This window comes from Penicillium angulare (genome assembly GCF_028827245.1).
Source record: "Penicillium angulare strain IBT 27051 chromosome Unknown utg000004l_segment0_segment0, whole genome shotgun sequence".
NCBI lineage: Eukaryota > Fungi > Ascomycota > Eurotiomycetes > Eurotiales > Aspergillaceae > Penicillium > Penicillium angulare.
In genome coordinates, this window is record NW_026623163.1 from 9103231 (window position 1) to 9125653 (window position 22423).

A 22423-nucleotide genomic window follows, 5' to 3' on the forward strand; every position below is an offset into this window, starting at 1 on the left:
TTAGTGATTCACAGTGGATATGCATGAGGACCAGGAAAGGGTTCCTATTGATAGAACGTATTCGCAGGATCTACTAGTATGTATGCAGGTCCACAAAATATGGTCAGCTGTTCATCCTTATTTCATCATAATATGCCATATACAGTAATGTACGGCCACTGGAACTTCTAGGCGTCTCCACTTTATATCAAGTACATACCAGTCGCCTATACTTTAACAATGTTGAAGCCTGTCGTTATTATCAGCAAGGTCCTCGGCAAACCTGCGTAGAACATATCCAGCATACTATTGTACAGTACACCTTTTAAGACATACATATATGCGACCTAACTTGGAAGAATGCAATTGAATTTCAAAGTTTTGATGCACATTTGTGAGTTTTGTAGGTGCTCCAGGCCCATCATGATCATAGTATATATATCTATACTAGACACAGGTACCTCCGTGTCCCCAACCCTTGCAAACATCCAAAGTTCTAATAAATGTAATTGCATCTAGTAAATATTCTATATATATGCATTAACACATACCAGTACAATATGTCTTCTATTATGTCCAACTCACCCAACTCTTTCTATTTCGAGACCCCGATATGCATGTCGGAACTGGAGGAACCCGTTTCTCCGGTCGGAGTCCTCTTTAGTCCAACAACGTCAACTTGAACACAGCAAAAATTGTTTGAGTGACAACATGCTTCGTTCGTGCTTTAAAGCTGCCCATGTTTCATCTCCTGTATCTCTTTCTCGAACACACACACCTTCTTCCATCCGTCTCTTTACCTCTTCTAGGCAAAATGTCTACCAGTCCAACAGATTCGCCTCCACTATGGCCCACATCCCGCCAGCAGTAATCAAGGTTCAGGGGCCCCACAATACATCAAACCCAGACCATGAATCGCACCTACAAACCCAATTGCAATCCATATCTCGTAATGTGGCCCACCTGCTGATTGACACGAACACGCCTTCAGATGCTGAGTGGGCTCTTCTCAGCACTCATTTCCATGCTGTGGAAGACCTCGAGCTCGAGAGTGGCTTCAGTGAAGAACTCAACGACAGATGCCTCCCTCGTCATTGGCCTCTAAAGAAATTGAAATTGAGCTCTGCGTGTGGTGAACTCATACAAAGCCCATTCGTACGTCAAGGGTTGGTTCAACACCTGAGCTTATACTTTACATGCAACCTGCGATTTGAAGGGCCAACAACGGAAGAGTTCTGGCGCTTATCTCGAGAAACAAAGGTCCCGGAAGAAAAAGATGCAGAGGGAAAAGAGGGAAACGAGAAAGGCATCGAGATTACTTATCTTCCCGAGGTCGTGGTTAACTATATGCAGAAAGTCCACTTGAATCCCGACCGAAAGCTAGATCCTGAAAATGAACCACCCGAAGGCGCTATCAATCTCAGAACACTGGAGATTTGGGAGAATGACGCGATGGACACATTCTGTCACTTTTCTGCGGCCCTTCCTCATCTAGCCGACAATCTTCACACGCTTCGACTTCGATCTACAAGCGGGTTGGATTTTGGCATGATAGCCGAAGGAACATTTCGTCAACTCCTGCCCGTCTTGGAGAACCTGAAGGTTCTGAATTACACCGTCGGCGACGTATTTCACGACCCTTTATTCTTACAAACCATTCACAAGTTGCTTCCGCCCAATCTGACAACTTTGTATTTCCGTGCGCCTGCCTCAATTGCCACCTCTGATCAATGGCCCAACTGGCTGCGCGTATTTGAGTCTCGCGAATTTTTACCTCATCTCGAAGACCTTGCTTTCGTCTTGGATTTGCATTATGAGGATCGGCCTGATGGGTCGTCGGGTAGGAAAGAAGGTCCGGCGCCAATGGGATTATTACATCAGGCACGACAGGAATGTGAAAATCTGTATGCGATTCTTCGTAGGCGCGGAATCAATGTCGTTTCCATGCCCTCAGAGCCCGACTCTAGCCTTTTAAGACCGGTTGACCTTCGATGGTAGGCTATTTGGTCCTTGAAGTTATGGTTCTTCTCTTCATGTAATAACATTATGACAATCTCTTCTAAATGAAAAAATTCATATTCCGTACAGGATTGATATTTGATTTCATATAACGACAGGTGATCAAGAGTACCTTTTAAAAAGCTTGAGTTTGGTTGTCAGGCGTGGCCTCCGCGTTGCTTAATGCCGCTCTACCTCTCCCCGCAAGGTCAATTCCCGGCGGGGTGGCCAAGACATGCTCGGGAGATACACAACCGAACACCCTATAAAATACCTGCCAAGTGAAGCCCGCTCCTCCTCAGCGGGCTAAACGTGAATCCTATCGGGTTATCGATGCCCGGAGCTTTCTTAAGAGTGGATAAACGGAAGATTCCCCGCGCCGCCAAGAGCCGGGGAAGCCTGTTTCTTCATAGTCTTCATTGGCTCTTCGGCTAATATGGCTTTTTTGACTTCCTTTGGCTGGCTTATAGCTCTGTTCAATGCGCATGATGATTCTTGGCTCGTATAGGAACTTCTTGGCTCGGGGGGATACGCGAAATGCTATGCGGCCGCTCCTCGAAGGACTATGAAGGATGATTTTGTTTTAAAGGTGTGGATTGTCTTGTATCACAATCCCCAGTCGACTTTATTATTATTCTGTTCAGTATTGTTGTCATTTCTGCCATGAGTCAGAACGTCACCCATGCCCACGATGGGGTGGATCCTGTGAGCGCAGCAAGCCCAGGGGTCGAATTGGAAGATTATCAGTCCCCAGCCAAGAAGGATATCTCTCATGTCGAACGAGTGCTTTCACCCACAGATGATCTACAGAAAGAAGACATGGATTTCTCTCGAGTGGACAATGAAGTTCAGAATTATGCTGCTCGGGGACAAGTCCATATTGACGAGGCCACAAACAAGCGTTTAAAACGTATGATTGATCGACGCGTCTTGGTTATCATGATCTGTACATACTTTTTACAGGCCTTGGATAAAGGGACCATGTCCTTCTCGTCTATAATGGGTATCAAGACAGATGCTCATTTGGAAGATGGTCAGAAGGTAAGTTTGAATCTCTAAAGTGCGCAAAATTGGATCGTAAATGCTGACTTTTGTATGCATCTAGTATTCCTGGCTCACTACATGTATTTATATTGCCGTTCTTACCGTCGAATACCCTACCAACTGGATTATTCAACGTGTTCCAATCGCAAAATATCTGGGCATCAATATTTGTTTATGGGGCACGATCCTGGCCATGCATGCTGCTTGTCATAACTTTGCCGGATTAGCTGCTGTTCGAACCCTGCTTGGTATTTTTGAAGCTTGCTGTCAGCCTATTTTCGTCGTTCTTTCTTCAATGTGGTATAAGAGGGAAGAACAGGCAGCTACAGTCACTTACTGGTAAGCTTTATCGGCCCTGACAGCATTTGGAATGCAACTTATTTTGCTTTTATAACAACTTTTACTGAAATATCTCTAGGTATATGATGAATGGCGCGCAGCAAATTGTCGGTGGCCTGTTGGCTTATTGCTTTACTCTCATTGGAGCTGACAAGGTTTTGAAATCCTGGCAAGCTTTGTTCCTATCTTACGGCTGTTTATCTGTGTTATGGGGCATCTTTGTCATTTGCTATATGCCCGACTCGCCGATGCGTGCAAAATGTTTCAGCGAAGAAGACAAACACCTGATGGTTGAACGCCTCCGCTCCAACCAGACAGGTATTCAGAATAGGGAATTCCGTTCCTACCAGGTATGGGAAGCACTTCGGGATCCTCAAACGTGGTGCTACTGCTGTATTCAAATCTTTACGACCCTTCCAACCAGCGGGCTGGGAGCTTTCGCGGGTATCATCATGACGGGATTCAACTTTACGACTCTACAAAGCCAGTTACTCGCCATGGTATTAGGATTCTATATCATCGTTATCTTGTTGACATCCGCGTGGCTTGTTAAGAAATACCAGCAGAACCTTCTGGTGATGTTGCGCTTTATTATTCCGTATGTCATTCCGTCCACGTCGTCATTTCGTGCTTTTGCTGACTTTTTTTTAGTTCGTATATTGGTACTATTGTCTTGATGACCGTGGAAAACACTAGCATGGCTACAAAAGTCGGACTTCTAATCAGCTACTATATCACGCTGTCTTTTTGGTCTGCCCAAACTCTGTGTTTGTCTATGGTATCTCGAAATATTGCTGGACAGACCAAGAAGGCGACAGTAGTAGCTGCTACCTTCATTTCTTGGGCGGCAGGTAACGCAATTGGTAAGTTCATGTGTAGCATGTTCTCATAACCCGTACTAATGGGGATTGTTAGGTCCCCAAGTGTTTCTTGATTGGGATGCCCCACGGTACCACATTGCTTGGAGCGTTCATCTTGCGTGTTACGCCTGCATGACGGCAGCTGTGATCTACCTGCGCTTCTACCTGATGCGGCAAAATGCAAAGAAGGATGAAATGCTCGCTGCGGAGGGGTTCAGTGGGGCTGATCCGGATCTTATCCATGCGTTCGAGGATAAAACAGACCAGGAAAATATGAATTTCCGATATGTTTACTGATTTACGAATGATTATTTGGTGCTATATCTTGAGTGGACATTCTTTTTAATGTGTCTCTTTACTAATTGTCCATTATAAATGAAAACACATGAATGGCCCGAAGCGTCCCTTAGGCTATATCTACATACAGGTTATGGAGAATGTCGATAGATTGCGAACGTTTATTTCAAGTTGATGGGAGATAAGATAAAAACGATAGGATGCATGCAATTTGAAGCGTAATCCAGGCCTGCTATCTCCCACTATGGAATCTGTTGCCGGTGTGGATCTCGTAGATCGGCGAGCTCCGACCGGAGAAATAGGGGGTGAGAAATGCAGGACACGTAGCTTAAATACTACTTGACGCGCTCCACTATTCTCGAAAATTACCAAACTTGCTGTTTAAAATTAGCATTTCACTCTAAAGTTAAGCAAAATTTGATCGATCATCATTTATCTACGTGTCTCACTATGTTGTACACTCACGCAACTGTCATCACCGTTGACGGTGAACGCCGCATTATCAACGACGGAGCTATTCGTGTCGTGGACGATATCGTCGCGGATATTGGGAAGAGTTCTCTTCTCAAGGAGCGTTATACCGAGGATGAGGAATATGACCTCACTGGACGTATTGTGATTCCTGGGCTGATTTCCACCCATATGCATACGGCGCAGACTCTCTTGAGAGGCACTGCGGATGATCTGGAACTAGTTTCTTGGCTTTGTGAAAGAATCTGGGTTCTTCAAGGTAACTTTACTGAAGCAGATGGTTATGCTGCCGCTAGACTAAGTATCGGCGAGATGCTCAAATCTGGAACCACTTGCTTCTTGGAAAGCATGGTAAGGACACATGACCTAATGCTTCCATCTCTTCATTTCTAATAAAGATTAGTTTGCCGATCGATATGGCTTTGACGGACTCGCTCGCGCTGTCGAAGAGTCCGGTATCCGTGGCTGCTTGGGCAAGATTGTCATGGATATCGCCAAGTATGCTGAGGAAGATGCCTGGGCTATGCATCCTGGACTTGTGGAGAATCGCGAGATGTCACTCCTTGGAAGTGTCAAGATGTGGGAAAAGTGGAATGGAGCAGCGAATGATCGCATTCGCGTCTGGTTCGGAGCTAGAACTCCTGGAGGGTAATATAAACTACTTTTTGCGACTAAAACCATTAACCATTCGAATAGAGTTTCCGATGCCCTGTACAAGGAGATGACTTCCATTTCGCGCGAAAGGGGAATCCCTGTCACGATGCACTGTGCCGAGGTTAAAGCCGATCGCGACTTTTTCGAGTCTGTATCCCACACGCCCATGTCCTACTGCGACTCAGTTGGACTTTTGAGCCCCAGTACCGTACTGGTTCATATGGTTCATTTGGATGATGACGATATCAAATTGTTGTCTTCTTCTGGTACCCATGTTGCTCACTGTCCAACCTCGAATGCTAAGCTCGCATCTGGTATTTGTCGCGTTCCTGATATGCAGAAGGCTGGTGTGAATATTGGTCTGGGAACTGATGGTGCCCCTTGCAACAATACCTGTGACTTACTGCAGGAGATGAAGCTTGCGGCTATCATTCACAAGAGTATTTCTTATGACCCTACGGCTGTTCCGGCCGAGTCGGTTTTGGAGATGGCTACTATCAATGGTGCTAAAGCTTTGGGTTTGGATGATAAGATCGGAAGTCTGGAGGTGGGCAAAAAAGCCGATTTTGTCGCTATCGATGTGCGTGGCATTCATGCACAGCCCTGGTTTAATGCTCCAAGTGCCGTGGTGTATACTGCCACTGGTCGGGATGTTGACGTGGTTGTTGTTGACGGTAAGAGACTTGTTCAGGATGGTGAGCTTCTCACTATGAATGAGCAGGAGGTTGTAGAAGAGGCGAAGAAGCGCAGCAAGGAAGTTGTTGAGCGAGCTGGTCTCTCAAGCAAGATGACCGGACGTTGGCCAGTGGAGTAAGTATGATTAGTTAACTTCTTTTTTTACGTTAGACAAGGCGTATTGCAAATGTATGTTTGAACAATGAATATTGTCTTTCTGGAAATTGATACTCTACTTTTCTCTACTGGTGTAGCTTCCCACTACTTTAGCTCGATCAACGCTACATGAGCTGGGCTGGAAAGATGTCACCCAGAAATTATATGAGTCCAAAGTAGAATCTGCCACGTATGGGAATCTTACGTGTGCTGAATCAATTGTTTTGGCATTTTGACTTGGCATCGGTAGACGATCAGCACGAATGTGAGGACCAAGAAACCTACGCCGTATACTACGTGCGGGTGCGGGTGCGGACTCTACTTTGAGCGTGTCATCCCCACTTCGCATGCCGATTCTAGCACATCAACATTCTTAGGCTTCGGAAACAAAGTTTCGTGTTCGGAAATTGTGACCATCGAGATCTCGTAAGCTCCGCAAACCCCACAAATTCTCCGCACGGTTGTCAGCCTAACCTCCGCATAGCTTGATCGAGTAGTAAACGAGGCAGATCCGGCTTGTTCATGCAGCGCGCTCGAAATGGAACCGTTGTTTGCTATAAGCAAACCTATCTTTTCGAATTTGGGGACTCACTTCTTTCAGAAAGGTATAAGTACCATGCATAGCACCGCGCATATCCCCTCTCGATGAACTTTGTACCGCTTGAGGCACCGCCCGGTAATTGCTTTTTTCCTGTGCATGTCTATAACAAGATCGTTCACGGCGTCAGTCACTATTGAAACCAATTTTTCTCCCCTTGCAAGAGACATTTTCTCCAATCTTGCAACTCTCAATCCACGTCTATAACAAATTTTATCGACCTCGAGTTCTGGAAGCCAAAATGACAGCCAAGCTTAACTTCACTGTGTGTGTCCAAGAAATCACTTTCTGTCTTTATGACTATAAACTAATGAAATAAGATATATCACAACATTATCAATAATGAGCTGAGCGCTGCACCCTCAACTCGACACAGCATCAATCCAGCGACCCAAAAGCCAAATCCCGAGGTTCCGGTTGCGACGCAGGATGATCTTGACCGAGCTGTAAAAGCCGCCCGCGATGCTTTTGAAAATTGGTCCAAGACCTCCTTTGCGGAGCGTCAAGCTGCACTGAATGCGTACGCAAATGCAATTGAAGTTATGGCTGACGATTTTGCCAAAACCCTCACAATGGAACAAGGGAAGCCTCTAGCCCAGGCTGCGACGGAGGTAGGCATGGCATCTACCTGGATTCGAGCAATCAGCGCTTTTGAAATCCCTCGAAATATTATCGAAGAGACGGAAAATAGGACTATTGTTCAACGTTATACCCCTATAGGCGTTGCTGCTGCTATTGTGCCGTGGAACTTCCCTGTGCTTCTGGCAATTGGAAAGATTACTCAAGCTGTGTATGCAGGGAATTCAGTTATTGTGAAGCCTTCTCCTTTCACGCCTTATTGTGATCTTAAGCTAGTTGAGCTTGCTACCAGGTTCTTTCCTCCTGGCGTTGTGCAGTGTCTCAGTGGGGATGACTCGCTCGGTCCAATGATCACGGAACATCCTGGAATTGATAAGGTGTCGTTTACGGGTTCTATCTTGACTGGTAGAAAAGTTATGGCGAGCTGTGCCAAAACGCTCAAGCGGGTGACGCTTGAGCTGGGTGGAAATGACCCTGCGATCATCTGTGATGATGTCGATATTGATGCTGTTATTCCCAAGGTGTGTTTCACCTGTCGGTTCTGGCTTCTGTGTCTTCTTTCAAAAATAACACTTTGACCAGATCGGAATCCTCTCTTATCTGTGCAGTTCTCAAATTTGCATGATGATCAAGCGACTTTATGTGCATGAAAAGATATATGATACATTCTTACAGAAGTTGGTCGATTTTGTAAAAACTCTCAAAGTTGGCGAAGGTACAGAAGCAGATGTCTTTGTCGGCCCTGTTCAGAACAAAATGCAGTTTGAGAAGGCCAAGGATCTCTTCCAGACTATCACCACCGACAAACTTAAGGCTGCACTGGGAGGAGCCATTCAAGATTCCACCGGTTATTTTATTCATCCAACTATTATTGACAATCCGCCTGAGAACTGCCGGGTTGTTCAGGAAGAACCGTTTGCGCCTATTTTACCTGTTCTAAAATGGTCCGACGAGGAAGATGTCATTGAGCGAGCTAATGCGCTAGAAACTGGACTTGGCTCGTCAGTCTGGAGTAAGGATCTCGATCGGGCTCAACGTATTGCCGATCAATTACAGTCGGGCAGTGTCTGGGTCAACTCGCATTTTCAGGTCGCGCCTAATGCTCCTTTTGGCGGCCATAAGCAAAGTGGTATGGGGGTTGAATGGGGGTTGACTGGTCTTTTGGCCTATTGTAACTCTCAAACCCAATGGCTGAATAAGAGTTATTGAAATTATATAGTTCCATCTGCCTAGATAGCGAATATTAAACCTTTTCTTTCATTTCTATTTCTATTCCCTTTTTTTATAAAAAAACAAAACAAAACAAAAGGGGTTCAATCCAATGATCCCACTGTCTATGGTACAGCAAATGTCCTCACCGATATTTGGATTGCACCTTTTTTTGCAGATTATGAAACAAACACTCCATCCAAATGATAGAAAATGATCAAAGTGCGTCATCTGGTATGTATCTATTGTTAAACTTCAACATTGTTTTGTATCAAGCTCTTCGGGCTCTAGTGACGTCACATTGGCATGACACACAATCTCCATCGAAATATGAAAAGTGACCTCCTAGCAACATTCATATTATGCGATATCCCTGCTAAAATGATGATCGCTGTCATAAGCCACAGTTTTAATCTATTCGTATGATGTGGCGTCCTATTGTGTGTCGCTATGCAGCGCCGATCTCTTTACGGATGACGTGCCGTCTTAGCGGCGGTCCACACAGCAGCTGTCATCTTCCCTTCGAAGGCGACAAGGCCCTTGGCGTACGTTTTTCTATCTTCTGTAGGTAGATCCTGTTTATTACTATCATGCATACGTAATCTGAGGCGTTAACTATCAACGATAAAGCAGAGTATTTAATCTTCAACTTAGTATGATCCTAAATTGTATCTCACATCAATACCCAAAATCTACTCATTATCCATCACGAAACGAATTTGAGATAATTTCTCTTTAAAAAATCTGCCAATATGTTCTATCGTCGCAAACCAAGAACGACAAAGACTACCACTACCAAGCCGACTTTGATGACTCGCTTGCGAGGCCCTAGCGCACGCACTAAGACAGTCAAGACTACTACCACCACCAACACTCCTCACGCCTCACATCGCACTACCAAGCGCCATGCTGGGCCTCATCATCATAAGAGAAAGGCGACCTTTGGAGATAAAGTGTCGGGCGCCATGTTGAAAATGAAAGGCAGCATCACACGTCGTCCTGGTGTCAAGGTAAGTGACATACTAGTAGTCCTGGATTCTACGGAATGAACAGATGCTAATGGTTTCGTACAGGCTGCTGGTACTCGCCGCATGCATGGAACTGATGGTCGTGGGAGCCATCGCCATGTATACTAGATGATTGACACTCACGAATGTACGATATGGAACTCGGCGTGGATATTCATGACTCTTTGGGATAGCCTGTATTATAGCGGAAATTTAGCAACCGAATTTTGATGACGCAAAAATTTGAAATCCATCAATGTAACCTACCTACCTGTATCATTCAAAGTATTCCCAAATATGATTCCCCGAGTTCAAATGTTGCTGCAAACCCCGCTTGCTCTGGTCCCTTCGGGCACTGTTGAACCGATGTATACATGCAGATCCCCCATTCGTTCAAATGGAGCCCACCAATCTGCTGCAAGTAAAAACCACAACAATTATCCAGTGGTGGATTTCAAATCCCATCATTTCCATGCAAATAGAGTCTCCTCCAATGCGAGTATCCCCCCAAATTAAATGCAGCTTACAGACCCATTTATCCCCATTCAATAGTTTGACTCGGCGGGATGATAGTCCGGGTGACTCAGCGGGAATCTGCATTAACTAACTAATCGAAGCTGAAGAATTAACATAAAGGGAGCAGATGAGAAGATGCAATGGGGGAAACTTCCAGGGCTGCCAGGGCTGGTGTTTGGATATATTGCGCGTCATAGGTATATATTCATAATCTTCATGGCGCTCATGGTGATTGTTGGCCTGGTAGTCGGTCTAGTCATCGGCTTGGCATCTGGTACTTCTGCTTCATCATTCCCGCGATCGGGCATTGTTGATCTCGGATACTCGCAGTATCAGGGGTTATCCCTGCATAATGGGATCGACGAATTTCTCGGCATGAGATATGCGAGGTCTCCGGTAGATAAATTTCGATTTCGAGCACCACAAGATCCAGTCGAAACAAATGCAGTTCAAGATGCGACATCGGTGAGATTCCCCGTCAATCAAACTCAATATCCCCTTTACGCACCATAACGCGTCTTGCTAACTTTAGCTCGAATTAGTTCGGACCTGTCTGCGTAGGTGTCGGGCAATCGAATAGTGCTACCCTCGCGGAAGATTGTCTCTTTGTCAATGTTTGGCGACCGAATAACGCGTCTACTGGAGATAATCTTCCAGTTTGGTTATTCATTCAAGGGGGTGGATACGCCGACCTTTCCAATGCAAACTTCAATGGTAGTGGAGTTGTGAATCAATCCGGAAACGACATTGTTCTCGTCAACTTTAACTATCGCGTGGGTGCATTGGGATTCCTTGCTAGTGAAGATGTGCGCAAGAATGGAGATTTGAACGTGGGATTGCTCGATCAGCGGAAATTGCTGGATTGGGTGCAGCAGAACATTCATCTTTTTGGTGGAAATCCTGATCATGTCGTGATTCATGGCGATTCGGCGGGCGCAGGCTCCGTCGCACATCACGTTACGGCTTATAATGGAACGAACATGAATCTCTTTGCTGGTGCGATAGCTGAGTCGAACTTTTGGCCGACTCAACGCACAGTCGCGGAGATGGAGTTTCAGTATAAGCGATTTGCGCAAGATGTTGGCTGTGGCGATGTCTCAGACACATTGGATTGTCTTCGTGCCGTGAATATTTCGACAATCATGGAATATGATGTGGATAAGCCGTTCCCTGGTGGCAGCAGCAGCCCTGCGCCCCTGTGGTATTTCCTTCCTGTGATCGACGGAGACCTTGTGACGGATAATCTTTATAATCTGTTCGAAAAAGGCAAGGTTATTCACGTCCCAGTCATGGTCACAGACGATACCAATGAAGGTACTGCTTTCGCAGTCAACGCGACGAATCAAGCGGAAGTCGCACAGTTTATGAAGAACAACTACCCAAAACTTAGCAAAGACCAGCTCAAGTCCATCAACAATGAGTACCCACTCATGACTCCTTTGGCTAAACATGCTGCATACTTCCCTTCCGCGGCTGCAGCATATGGTGAATCGACCTTCGTCTGTCCTGGGAATCTTATGTCTGCCTCCATGGCCCAGTTCGTCTCCTCGGAGAAAGTCTGGAATTATCGTTGCAACATCCTTGATCCCACAGAAATCGCCGATGGAATGGGTGTACCTCATGTATTCGAGCTTCCTGCTGTCTTCGGCCTTGGTGACACCAATTCAGCGTCGGAGTCCTTTGCTACTACCAATGCGGAGATGGTGCCATTTATCCAAGATTACTATTTGAGCTTTGTTAAGGCTTTGGATCCAAATACTTTCCGAAATTCAAAGGCACCTTTTTGGAAGACATGGGGCACAGGGGATGGAGAGCGTCTGAGACTGCAGACAAACTCAACAGCCATGGAAGACGTCCCTAAGGCCCAGGTGAAGCGATGTGAAATGTGGAAGAAGTTTGCTACCACGATGGAGCAATGATATAATAAGTAACGACTGTATATAAGTCGTCGTTACACGCTAAGGTGTCGTGATACCTCCTTTCGGGTCTTAAGTATTTTTGGGTCTATAATAATCTACATGTTAATAATTTGATGAAATATAATGATTTTTTTCTTATGCTATGTTTATTCAGGTATCAAAGTTTTCTTCTGTGCCTTCCTCATATATGTTGAGCCATCTATCTCAATATGATCTCAATATCTCATGAATTTCCAATATGGTCAAAGAAACAAACATCCTCTAATCACCCCAAATGTCCACATTCCTCGTCATCATAATTCCGGCCGTCTCCGCAATGTCTCGGCGGTTAAGTTCAAGTTCTTTCTAGTCAAGTGAGGGGTAGTAGCCTTCGTGACCACTGACAGCTGGCTTATTCCTTGGAAATCTGGGGGAAGCTCCACTGCTCTCTCCACTCTCCGCTCCTCGTTCCCCACTGTCATCATCATAGATGAAAAATGCCAGCTGTTGCAAATAGCTCTCTTTCACGTCCATATTGACTTTGATGATGATAATATAATCATGAAATCCACTGCATCCACTACATTATTCCCATCTCTCGCTGTCGAGCTTGTCGAGCTTATTGCAGACTCTCTAGACGCCGAGGACTTACTTGAAATACGTCTCGTCTGTCGCGACCTGCAGAAGAAAACCTTCAACCACTTTGCCCGCCGATTCTTCTCCTCTATAAAGACTGATCTCTCGGAAGAAAGTCTCGGTCGCATCAACGCACTCTCTCAGCATGAAGAGCTACGATCTTATGTCCAGGGTCTAGGATTTATGCTTCAGAATGGAGTGGGTCGAGGTCTGGTGTGGGATCGCCATTCATGGGGCCCTTTGTCAGCCCCGATGGAAGTTGAAGCGATTCAGCGTCTTCGCGACAATTTGGTTCATAATTTGACAAACTGTCGCTCGTTTTTCATTTTCTGTCGATATCCCGAGGGCCATCCCGATATGAGCCGTGTCACTATCACCGATGCTGTGGCTGTCTTCTTCGCACTTGTCATCGAATCCCGCTTACCAGTCTCTTCATTTCATCTCATATATGCAAATAGATTCTCTCGTACACTGATGATGGATATGCGACGACTACCTAAGCTTCTATATCGCCAGCCGAAGTTTCGTTTAGCTTGGTCCAATCTCCAAAAACTTTCGCTAGAACAATACCTAACGCTTGATAACTTTGGATTCCTCCTCGAATTAGTGCTGAGTGCGCCCAATCTGAAGACATTGTTGCTTAACTTGGGCTCGCATGACTTGGCAGCTGAATTCATGCATGAACTGGCTGAGACAGCAGCATTCTCTCAACTGGAAGAACTGGCGTTGTTCAGAACGGTACTACGGGCTTCTGATCTGAAATGCCTTCTTGGTGGCATTCGAGAAACAATGAAGACCCTGACATTATATCATGTGTCTTTGTCTCCAGAAGACGAGTGGTCCTCTGTTCTGAAGGATCTTGGCCAGGGATTTGCGGCCTTGACGAGCATTTCATTGTATTACCTTTGGTCTAGTGCCTCAGCTAAAGAGCTATTGTCATTTCCTGGCCTTCAAAAAGCCCCATCAATATGTGAAGCACCAGATCATCGCCTTCATATGTTTTATTCGGAGAACTCCAAAAGCCCTGCGGTGTTGGGTGTCGAGTATTCCGGGTCAAAGATGGCCCAAGTGTTAGGCATGCTACAGACAACAGCTATCTATACCTGAAAACATTTTACGGCCTTCCGACCGGGCGGAATTTGTATATTGGTCTTTTAAGATGCGAATAGGTCCTATATATAGTTTTTAATTATGGGTTTCTCTGTTTTTTATGGCTGTATTGGCTTTTTTTTTATTCACAGCGTGTCGAATTACACTTCCGGTCAAAGAGCATCAATTTGAGATAACACAAGCAACTGAAATGATCAACGAGAACTTTGAACTACCTAAGATAAACAATAAAAATCTTCATTTCAAAGTAAATTATCCCCCAGGACACCTACACGATGCGTTTCTTGATCGTCTGTGTCGCCACATTACGCCCAGAGACTTCAATCTGGATGTTTTCGACATCACCCTGGTAGATCACCGTAATTGGGAGCTTTTCCTTTGGCCAAAGAGTAACATAATTGTCAGACCAGTAAGCTGGCTTTATCTCCATCTTGCTTTTTAGGTCAATAATATCAAGTCGCATGAACAGCGCGGGCGTTTTGGATGTATTCTCGAGTTGGACTTCAATAGAGGTCCATCCGGTAGCTGGTCGATCCAGCTTTGTATTCTTCAAGGTCATCTTCACTGGCGATGAATGAATAGATTGCAGCTCTGTATAATCCGAATATTTTGTCACAGGGGTATAGTACCAGTTTGACTCTGACCAATCTAGGACATCCATTGTTGGAGATAGCCAGTATACATTTCGACTTAGATCTTTCTTGTCCTTGGTATCACGGAGAATGAGTCGAAGGAATCCAACATCTTCGATATCGTCAACCTTTTGCACAGATAGAATTTCCTTCGAGGAGCTCGGTATAGTGCTTGTCTTCGCCTGGGTGCTCCAAATCTTTTTGCCATTCTTGTCTATCAAATCAACTGAAATCTCTCGCTCTCCCTGGTTCTCAAGCGAATGGTTGATCAACCAGACACTTTGACTCTCATAATTGTATGCAACATGTTCCATTCGCGTTGCAATCTTGGTGCCGAAGTATGCTCCCATCGTGTTCAGATAATAGTCAAACAGTTGCCAGTGGAGATTTGGCCAGGCACTGTTTAGCATCCAGTAAATCGTGCCTGTCGCGGGCCTGGACGCATTTTGTCGAGTGGAATACGCCTCAAACTGGGCACGGGTTGCTTCATAGTCTGCCATTTGACACTTGGCGATGTAGTCTTCAAGGCTCGATGGCTCGCCGTATCGAGAGAAAAGTGCCTTGTTATAGATAGAACGATCGTAAAATGATGAGACGTTGCTGGACATATGGTACAAACCGGCATCGGGCTTCTTCCAAAGAGCTTCGAGATCTGAATCTGTCATGAATATCTTCAAACTATTCATTTCAGGAGTTCCTACTCCTGCACCGAGTTCGGTTCCAAACCCGAAAGCTGCTCCATCTTCGTCTCCATACCAGTAATTTGGTGGAACCCAGTCGTAAGGGCCGTTCATCTTCATTCCTGACGGACCTAAAGCTTCAGGATAGCCCCTTTTGCTTGCAGATGCAATAATCGGATTCTGCCAATCCATTTTCTGTAATGATTCGAGATAAACTTCGGTCGCACGGTCATTTGGCCAATAATCAGAGCCCACTAGGAAACCGAGGAGAGAAGGATGTGCTTGCATCATTTCTGCTTCATGGAGCATCGCTGCACGCGCAATGGGGTAGTCTGATTCTCCCCATTTTACGCCATCGGCATCATTATTGAACTAGAACTGACATTATTATATGCACTCAAGCATATCTGATCAGATTTGGGTAAGTTGACTTACCTCCCATCCTTCCCACTTGTCACAGCATTCCCACCCAGCCAGGACCATCAACCCCATTTGATCGGCAAGCTGGTAGAGCTCGGGGTGCTCTTGTTTCCCTTCTAGTCGTACCGTGTTTAGTCCCATATTGATCATGTATTGAAAGATATTCGAAACCCTATCTTCGTCAAATCGCAGGAAGATATCTGGACCATAACCAGCACCCAACACTTGGAATGGCTCCCCGTTGACAACGAAAGCTGTATCACTGTGCTGATTTACATATGAAGAGACATGTCGGATACCAAACTGCTGAACTGAGGAGTCGGAAAGAACAAGCTTGTTTTCTCGGATCATGGCGTCGACGTGAGCAACATACATTGGTTGTTCACCCCACGTAGCGGGCCACCAAATCTGTGGATTCCTGATGGCGCTTCGTATTGACACAGTCTTTGTTTCCCCTGCATTGAGTTCAAAAAAGCCACTTATAATGGCGGTATCAGCCCGGATCGGACCTGTGATTGTACCATTTATCTCCACTCGAATAGCTCGAGGTGAATGGTTCACAAGGTCTGTTTTCAAAGTAACATTGACGAGACTCTTCGAGTCGGGCTTCTCAAAATCCGTGAGCACTCGAAGCGGTGACATTGAAACAGCTCCTGTTTGAATTACTTCCACATCTCGCCAGACTCCAGTTCCATTATCTGCTGGATAGGGGTTCCAATCCACGAAGCCCATTGCAAAATCTCGAAGATAATTTGTCGGATAAGCGCGAATCAAGATACAGTTAGACCCAGATTCTATGTGGCCGGTCAAATCGTAGGTGTGACCTCCATACGAGCCTTGCTGTTGATCACTGGATGCAATCTGTGCGCCGTTCACGTATATGTCTGCCTTGGATGTGATGCCGTGGGTCCGGAGAGTATAGTATTGATCGCTGGAGGGATTCATGCTGAATTCTTTTCGGTATATCCAGGGCGCTTTGAAGATCGATTGCCCAGCCAATTTCTCCATATTATCAGAGTAAAAGAGGTCCGTCTCGTTGTATACATTGTTATCAAGGAGACCTGCCATCACAGTACTGCGAGGCGCGACTTCATACCACGAAGACACGTTTATCCCTGGTCGAGATATGTTGGATATGTCGTCTTTTATCTTGGTGACTGATTGCATCCGCCATCCTGGGATTATTGAGCTTTCACCTGGAGCTGAAACGAGAGGTTCTGCATAGGCTTTCAAGTTGGTCGCGAAGAGGACCACAGAGAAGACCCCTAGGCTTTTCGGGAGTTTCATTTTGGTCAGAGGACTTGAACCCACTCTGTAGGTGGATTCTATTTTGAGCTTTCCACTGTTATTTGTCTGACAAGTGTTGTTGTAGTAGTGAGTTGTGGGCATGTACAGAATGGACGGGTGCATGCGATTAAATACTGTGGATGACAAGGTGCCATGCTAGCCACAGGTGATTGTGTGTTGCATGATGTCGCATAGATCACCAGAATGTGCTACAACCGTGGTAGATCGACTGTCTACTTTACAGTTTCTGGATGCAGGGTCTTCTTGGCGTTTACTATTCTGAGCATCGGCGAACCCGGTGAAGCTTCAAGTTCCCCGGTTCAGTAATTCTATGCCAAAACGAGCGCGGGTTGAGTTGCAGATTTACATTCTAATATGATTATTTAAGTTTTCTGTTAGTCAAGTTAAAGTTCATTAAAAAGACCGAGTAGTTATTAGTGGGACACTTACTGATCTTCTATACTCCAGAGTGCTGTGTGCCGCGGGTGTAATTAAACATCCATTTTCAACAAAAGTCCTGAAGCTATGTTCTATATTATCAGATCGTTTAGCAGAATCATTGGAGGTTAACAACTTATTTCTGGTGATATTATGAGTTGACGTTGTAAGGTAGATGATACTATGCAGTAGATAGATTTAGTTCCGGTGCGGGGTTGTCTCTTATCATCTCACACGCATCGTCTGATTGACCACATATTACCTACCTAACACACTTACCACCAGATTTCATATATGACAACTCAGAGTTCATATTGCATTAAGCCTCAAACCAAAGTCCAAATTCACTCCATTTCTTCGTCGTCGTTCTGTCATGGCAACCCCTTATCTATTATGGCTTGCGGGCAAGGAGCAGCAGGGCGGGGAAGCTTTGTATGCGAAACCAGATCTGAATCAAAATAATGCCTGCTAATTATTGTAGAATTCCCATTGAGAACCCTTCTACTGGAGAGATCTTCGCGCAGTGAGTTGTTCTATCGCCCTTTGCTCTTGTGTTCGCCTCATTCTAACGGCATTAGGTGTCACGCGGCGTCGGAAAAAGACGTGGAAGATGCAGTTCAGGCTGCTCATTTGGCATACAAAGCCGGTGTATGGTCTCAGAAAAGTCGTCATGAGCGCGCAGATGTTCTTGAGAAATGCTCGGTTCTACTCTCGGACGCCCTGGCGGAACTCATCCCGTTGGAAGTGAAGCAAACAGGTCGAGCCATTCGGGAAATGAAGGCTCAGGTCCCATCCCTTGTAAAATGGTTCAAATATTATGCCTCAATTCTTCGAGTGGAAGAGCGATCAGTTCTTCCAACAATGGGCAAGTTGCATAACTTCATCGACCGTGTGCCTTTAGGTGTGGTGGTTCAGATCACTCCGTTCAACCACCCACTCCTTATTGCTGTGAAGAAGCTGGCTCCAGCTCTCGCTGCGGGGAACAGTGTTATTCTGAAGCCTAGTGAGCTGACACCTTTGAGTTCGCTTCTTCTGGGGAAGATTCTTCATCGTGCCGGTATACCAGCTGGTGTGTTCAGTGTCTTGCCAGGCTATGGCGCCACAACTGGAAAAGCTCTAGTGTCCCATCCTCTTGTACGAAAAGTTGATGTCACCGGGGGTACTGCTGCAGGGAAAGCGATCGGGGCAATCGTTGGTGGCAATTTGGCCAAATATACTGCGGAGCTAGGCGGCAAGGCTCCATTGATAGTATTCGAAAAGGCTAACATTGATGTCGCTGTAAACGGAATTGCTTTTGGAAGCTTTATTGCAAGTGGCCAGACATGTGTTGCCAGTACGAGAATCATCGTTGCCAACAAGATTATGGATCAAGTGCTACAGCGATTGAAAGATAAGGTTCATGGAATCACGAGACGAATGGGGTCCCCCAGCAACCCTGAGACGATGATGGGGCCGTTGGTATCAGAGAAGCAGTTACAGAATGTGGAAAAGCTAGTGAAAGATTCTCTAGCAGATAATGCAAAGGCCCTTATCGGTGGTGCTCGCATGCGCGGCATAAGCTCTCTAGACGGATTCGAATTTTCACGGGGATATTATTATGAGCCGACAGTCCTTGTCTCCAAAACATCTAATAATATTGTCAACTCATCTATATGGCACCAAGAAGCATTTGGGCCCGTGATTCTGGTTGTTGGCTTTGATACGGAAGAGGAGGCTGTCGCGCTCGCCAATGACACCGAGTTCGGCCTGGGTGCGGGCATCTGGACGGAAGACCTCAGTCAAGCGTTCTCGGTCTCCGAACAGATTGAAGCTGGGATTGTCTGGGTGAATACTCATCACCGAAATGACCCGAGTAGCCCCTGGGGGGGAGTCAAGGCTTCAAGTGGCGTGGGAAGTGAGAATGGGGTTGATGCTTATCATGCTTACTCATTAACGAAAAGCACCATCATGAATTTTGCAACTGCGGAGGAGTCACTCGCAAATGATGACTGGTTTAGCGAAGCAGCATCTAATGTTAGATACGGATGAATCCTTGTGCACGGAAGGTCTAGCAGTGGCATTCTATCAGCCCGGAATGTACCATCGTAAAATCTACTGCAGTTTTATCTAAATACAAGCTATACGGCTCATTCATCTTGGATTATTTATGATCTCAGACTGTCAATGGATAATATTAATAAATGCCTCGGCTTCTCGCAATTAACCGGTGGAGTTCGTGGATAAAACCTCCGATCTTACTCCTGATGCGGGGAAGTATAGAGTCACTCGGATGTGGGTCCGGACTAATACGACCAAGAACTGCAACGCAGCCTGATTTGGACGAGAGAAAAGTGCAGATCGATACCTTCTTTCTTCCCGCTCGGTGCTAGCCCGATCCATTATAATAGATTTGGCTTTGACGCCACGACCAAGATTGTCTACCTCATGGTGATCCCTTCTACCCTTCTACCGACAATTCCCCGGATTGCGTAGGTTGCGAAATGTGGGGCTGCAGAGAACAAGTCGAGGGGTTGGACCAGGAGAAAACTTTTTAAAGGGAGTTCCTGTACCACTGTTCATGGGAGGGTTGAATGCTCTGCATAATTGAGCAATAATGGTTCACCTTTCAGTTAGTATCGCGGTTTTTGCTGCTGCTGTCCAGGCACAGGAACTCTATATAACAAAGAACGGCACATCTACACGACCTAAATGTACACATGCGGTCTCATCTCTAAATTATCAATTTCAACCATTCTCGTATACACTCAACGAGACTGTTAGGTGAGTTCCCAACATCTTATTCTCTGAAGCTGTACTAATCCGGAGAAAGATACGCAACCTCGGTTCCTTCGCCCACCAAGACTAAAGCATATGCACCTGCATACACAAAGGCTGTTAAAAAATTAACCACAAGCTTATCAACTTCGACATGGGGAGATTGGCTCCCGGGTCAGACCGCAATCAGTGCTACTGATACAAATGATCCTTATGGTCAAGCAGCGTGGTCTTCAATGTGGCTAGAGGCAGACCTTCAAAATTACGTTCGTTGTTCAGAAAGTCCTTGGAAATTGCTTTAACACACACTGATCATTCCTTATAGACGACTACGGGTCTCTTTTCTACCACTGTTAGCCCCACTGCCGTGCCATCAAGTGAGCTCGTTCTACCCCCCCGCGACTATTTTGGTCCGACCGATTGCTACGACTTTCCCAATGACTTTATACTTGGAGTGGCTGGAAGTGCTGCTCAAATCGAGGGTGCAATCGGCCTTGAGGGTCGCTCTCCGTCACTTTTGGAAAAATTCGGTGGCAATGGTGAGCCAAATGACTTTGTCACCAATGAAAATTATTTTCTCTACAAACAGGATATTCAGCGGCTAGCTGCCATGGGCGTCGAATACTATAGCTTCAGTATTCCATGGTCGCGCATTCTGCCCTTTGTTCTGCCCGGAACTCCTGTCAATCAGAAGGGCATTGATCACTATAATGATTTGATTGATACTATTCTCGATGCGGGAATGCATCCTATTGTGACAATGCTTCATTTCGATAGTCCCTTGATGTTTGTTGCTGATGACAATATAAGTATGCCCCCTTGTTTGTATTTGAGTTTCCTCTTTCCAAAGTGCTAACATTGCTTCTAGCGGCACATCCAGTCATTGGAAATGCTAATGCCGGTTATCAAAACGAGACCTTTGTGGACGCGTAAGTGAACGATCTGACTTGAAGACTTCTTAGATGACTTGCGCTTCTTTCTAACTCATTTATTTGCCAGATTTGTGAACTATGGCAAGATTCTTCTTACTCATTTCGCGGATCGAGTTCCCATCTGGGTCACATTCAACGAGCCACTCTTATATGCATTCAACTTCCAGGGTGTGGATAATGTCATCCATGCTCATTCGCAGGTATATCACTTTTACCATGATCAGCTCAAAGGCACCGGTAAGATGGGCCTCAAGTTTAATGATAACTTTGGTGTTCCCAAAGACCCCAAAAACGCCAGTCATGTTGAAGCTGCCAATCGATTCCAAGAAATGCAACTTGGCTTCTTCGCCAATCCGATATACTTGGGCAAGCAATACCCTGACTCTATACTGAACACTTTGCCGGGAGCTAGGAAACTCAATGCCACTGAGCTCGCCTATATGAATAATACAGCAGACTTCTTTGGTATTGATGCGTATACTGCTACAGTGGTCTCTCCTGCGGATGAAGGCTTTGATGCCTGCGCTTCGAACAACTCAAGCTCGAATTCTCTCTTTCCTTATTGCGTGAATCAGGAGACAACCAACGTCTATGGCTGGAATATCGGGTATCGGTCAGCATCATATGTATACATTACGCCAACCTAGTAAGACTTACCTTTCTTGTTTGAATTGTTTTAAGATCTCTTTCATTCACTTTTTGAAGCAATAACCTGTCATTCTAATGATTTAAACAGTCTCCGGGAGTTTCTATCAAACATTTATAACACATGGAAACATCCGGTGTTCTTATCAGAATTTGGCTTCCCTGTATATGGCGAGTCGACCAAAGAGCTACCTGACCAGTTATTCGACTCTCCTCGCAGTCAATACTATCTATCGTTCATGTCCGAAGTCTTGAAATCGATCTATGAAGACGGGGTTCATGTTATGGGCGCCCTTGCATGGAGCTTCGTTGACAATTGGGAGTTTGGAGACTATTCGCAGCAATTTGGCATCCAGAAAGTCAATCGCACAACGCAAGAGAGATATTATAAGAAGAGCTTCTTTGACTTGGTGGACTTTGTGAAGACTCGGCAGAGCTCGCGGCGAAATTGATATATCTAGTCAAACTGAATGGATCAGTTCACTATTGTTTTTTTGGACAAGATTTTCTTTAGATTTTGACAGACAACTCACTACTACATACCATCATCCGAATACATTCTATAATATAATTTCAGCTCCTGGTCTTTCGATTTTAGTCGTAATAATA

At 45.5% G+C, this 22423-nt stretch overlaps 10 protein-coding genes across 10 annotated transcripts; 9 read left to right on the plus strand and 1 right to left on the minus strand.

Annotated features, from left to right (window-relative positions):
* Nucleotides 1-690: 690 nt before the first annotated feature.
* Nucleotides 691-1977, plus strand: N7478_007343 (uncharacterized protein; the record flags this gene model as incomplete). The annotated part of the gene is made up of 1 exon (XM_056923557.1): nucleotides 691-1977. One exon carries the CDS (start codon nucleotides 691-693, stop codon nucleotides 1975-1977), a length of 1287 nt encoding a protein of 428 aa, XP_056781594.1.
* A 663-nt stretch (nucleotides 1978-2640) lies between these two features.
* N7478_007344 (uncharacterized protein) lies at nucleotides 2641-4517 on the plus strand (the record flags this gene model as incomplete). Its single annotated transcript, XM_056923558.1, has 5 exons — nucleotides 2641-3018; nucleotides 3083-3360; nucleotides 3440-3958; nucleotides 4012-4223; nucleotides 4276-4517. 5 exons carry the CDS (start codon nucleotides 2641-2643, stop codon nucleotides 4515-4517), a joined length of 1629 nt encoding a protein of 542 aa, XP_056781595.1.
* Nucleotides 4518-4967: 450 nt separating this feature from the next.
* Nucleotides 4968-6456, plus strand: N7478_007345 (amidohydrolase; the record flags this gene model as incomplete). The annotated part of the gene is made up of 3 exons (XM_056923559.1): nucleotides 4968-5339; nucleotides 5392-5636; nucleotides 5685-6456. 3 exons carry the CDS (start codon nucleotides 4968-4970, stop codon nucleotides 6454-6456), a joined length of 1389 nt encoding a protein of 462 aa, XP_056781596.1.
* Nucleotides 6457-7312: 856 nt separating this feature from the next.
* N7478_007346 (aldehyde dehydrogenase family protein) lies at nucleotides 7313-8859 on the plus strand (the record flags this gene model as incomplete). The annotated part of the gene is made up of 3 exons (XM_056923560.1): nucleotides 7313-7336; nucleotides 7392-8171; nucleotides 8326-8859. The coding sequence occupies 3 exons, from the start codon at nucleotides 7313-7315 to the stop codon at nucleotides 8857-8859; spliced, it is 1338 nt and encodes a 445-aa protein (XP_056781597.1).
* A 752-nt stretch (nucleotides 8860-9611) lies between these two features.
* N7478_007347 (uncharacterized protein) lies at nucleotides 9612-9995 on the plus strand (the record flags this gene model as incomplete). The annotated part of the gene is made up of 2 exons (XM_056923561.1): nucleotides 9612-9869; nucleotides 9933-9995. The coding sequence occupies 2 exons, from the start codon at nucleotides 9612-9614 to the stop codon at nucleotides 9993-9995; spliced, it is 321 nt and encodes a 106-aa protein (XP_056781598.1).
* A 603-nt stretch (nucleotides 9996-10598) lies between these two features.
* Nucleotides 10599-12301, plus strand: N7478_007348 (putative carboxylesterase; the record flags this gene model as incomplete). Its single annotated transcript, XM_056923562.1, has 2 exons — nucleotides 10599-10847; nucleotides 10925-12301. The coding sequence occupies 2 exons, from the start codon at nucleotides 10599-10601 to the stop codon at nucleotides 12299-12301; spliced, it is 1626 nt and encodes a 541-aa protein (XP_056781599.1).
* Nucleotides 12302-12841: 540 nt separating this feature from the next.
* Nucleotides 12842-14023, plus strand: N7478_007349 (uncharacterized protein; the record flags this gene model as incomplete). The annotated part of the gene is made up of 1 exon (XM_056923563.1): nucleotides 12842-14023. One exon carries the CDS (start codon nucleotides 12842-12844, stop codon nucleotides 14021-14023), a length of 1182 nt encoding a protein of 393 aa, XP_056781600.1.
* Nucleotides 14024-14294: 271 nt separating this feature from the next.
* N7478_007350 (putative glycosyl hydrolase) lies at nucleotides 14295-17045 on the minus strand (the record flags this gene model as incomplete). The annotated part of the gene is made up of 2 exons (XM_056923564.1): nucleotides 14295-15710; nucleotides 15774-17045. 2 exons carry the CDS (start codon nucleotides 17043-17045, stop codon nucleotides 14295-14297), a joined length of 2688 nt encoding a protein of 895 aa, XP_056781601.1.
* Nucleotides 17046-17856: 811 nt separating this feature from the next.
* On the plus strand, nucleotides 17857-19511 carry N7478_007351 (aldehyde dehydrogenase; the record flags this gene model as incomplete). Its single annotated transcript, XM_056923565.1, has 3 exons — nucleotides 17857-17915; nucleotides 17965-18006; nucleotides 18062-19511. The coding sequence occupies 3 exons, from the start codon at nucleotides 17857-17859 to the stop codon at nucleotides 19509-19511; spliced, it is 1551 nt and encodes a 516-aa protein (XP_056781602.1).
* Nucleotides 19512-20076: 565 nt separating this feature from the next.
* On the plus strand, nucleotides 20077-22266 carry N7478_007352 (glycoside hydrolase family 1 protein; the record flags this gene model as incomplete). Its single annotated transcript, XM_056923566.1, has 6 exons — nucleotides 20077-20243; nucleotides 20293-20503; nucleotides 20563-21046; nucleotides 21106-21166; nucleotides 21237-21815; nucleotides 21906-22266. The coding sequence occupies 6 exons, from the start codon at nucleotides 20077-20079 to the stop codon at nucleotides 22264-22266; spliced, it is 1863 nt and encodes a 620-aa protein (XP_056781603.1).
* Nucleotides 22267-22423: the final 157 nt, after the last annotated feature.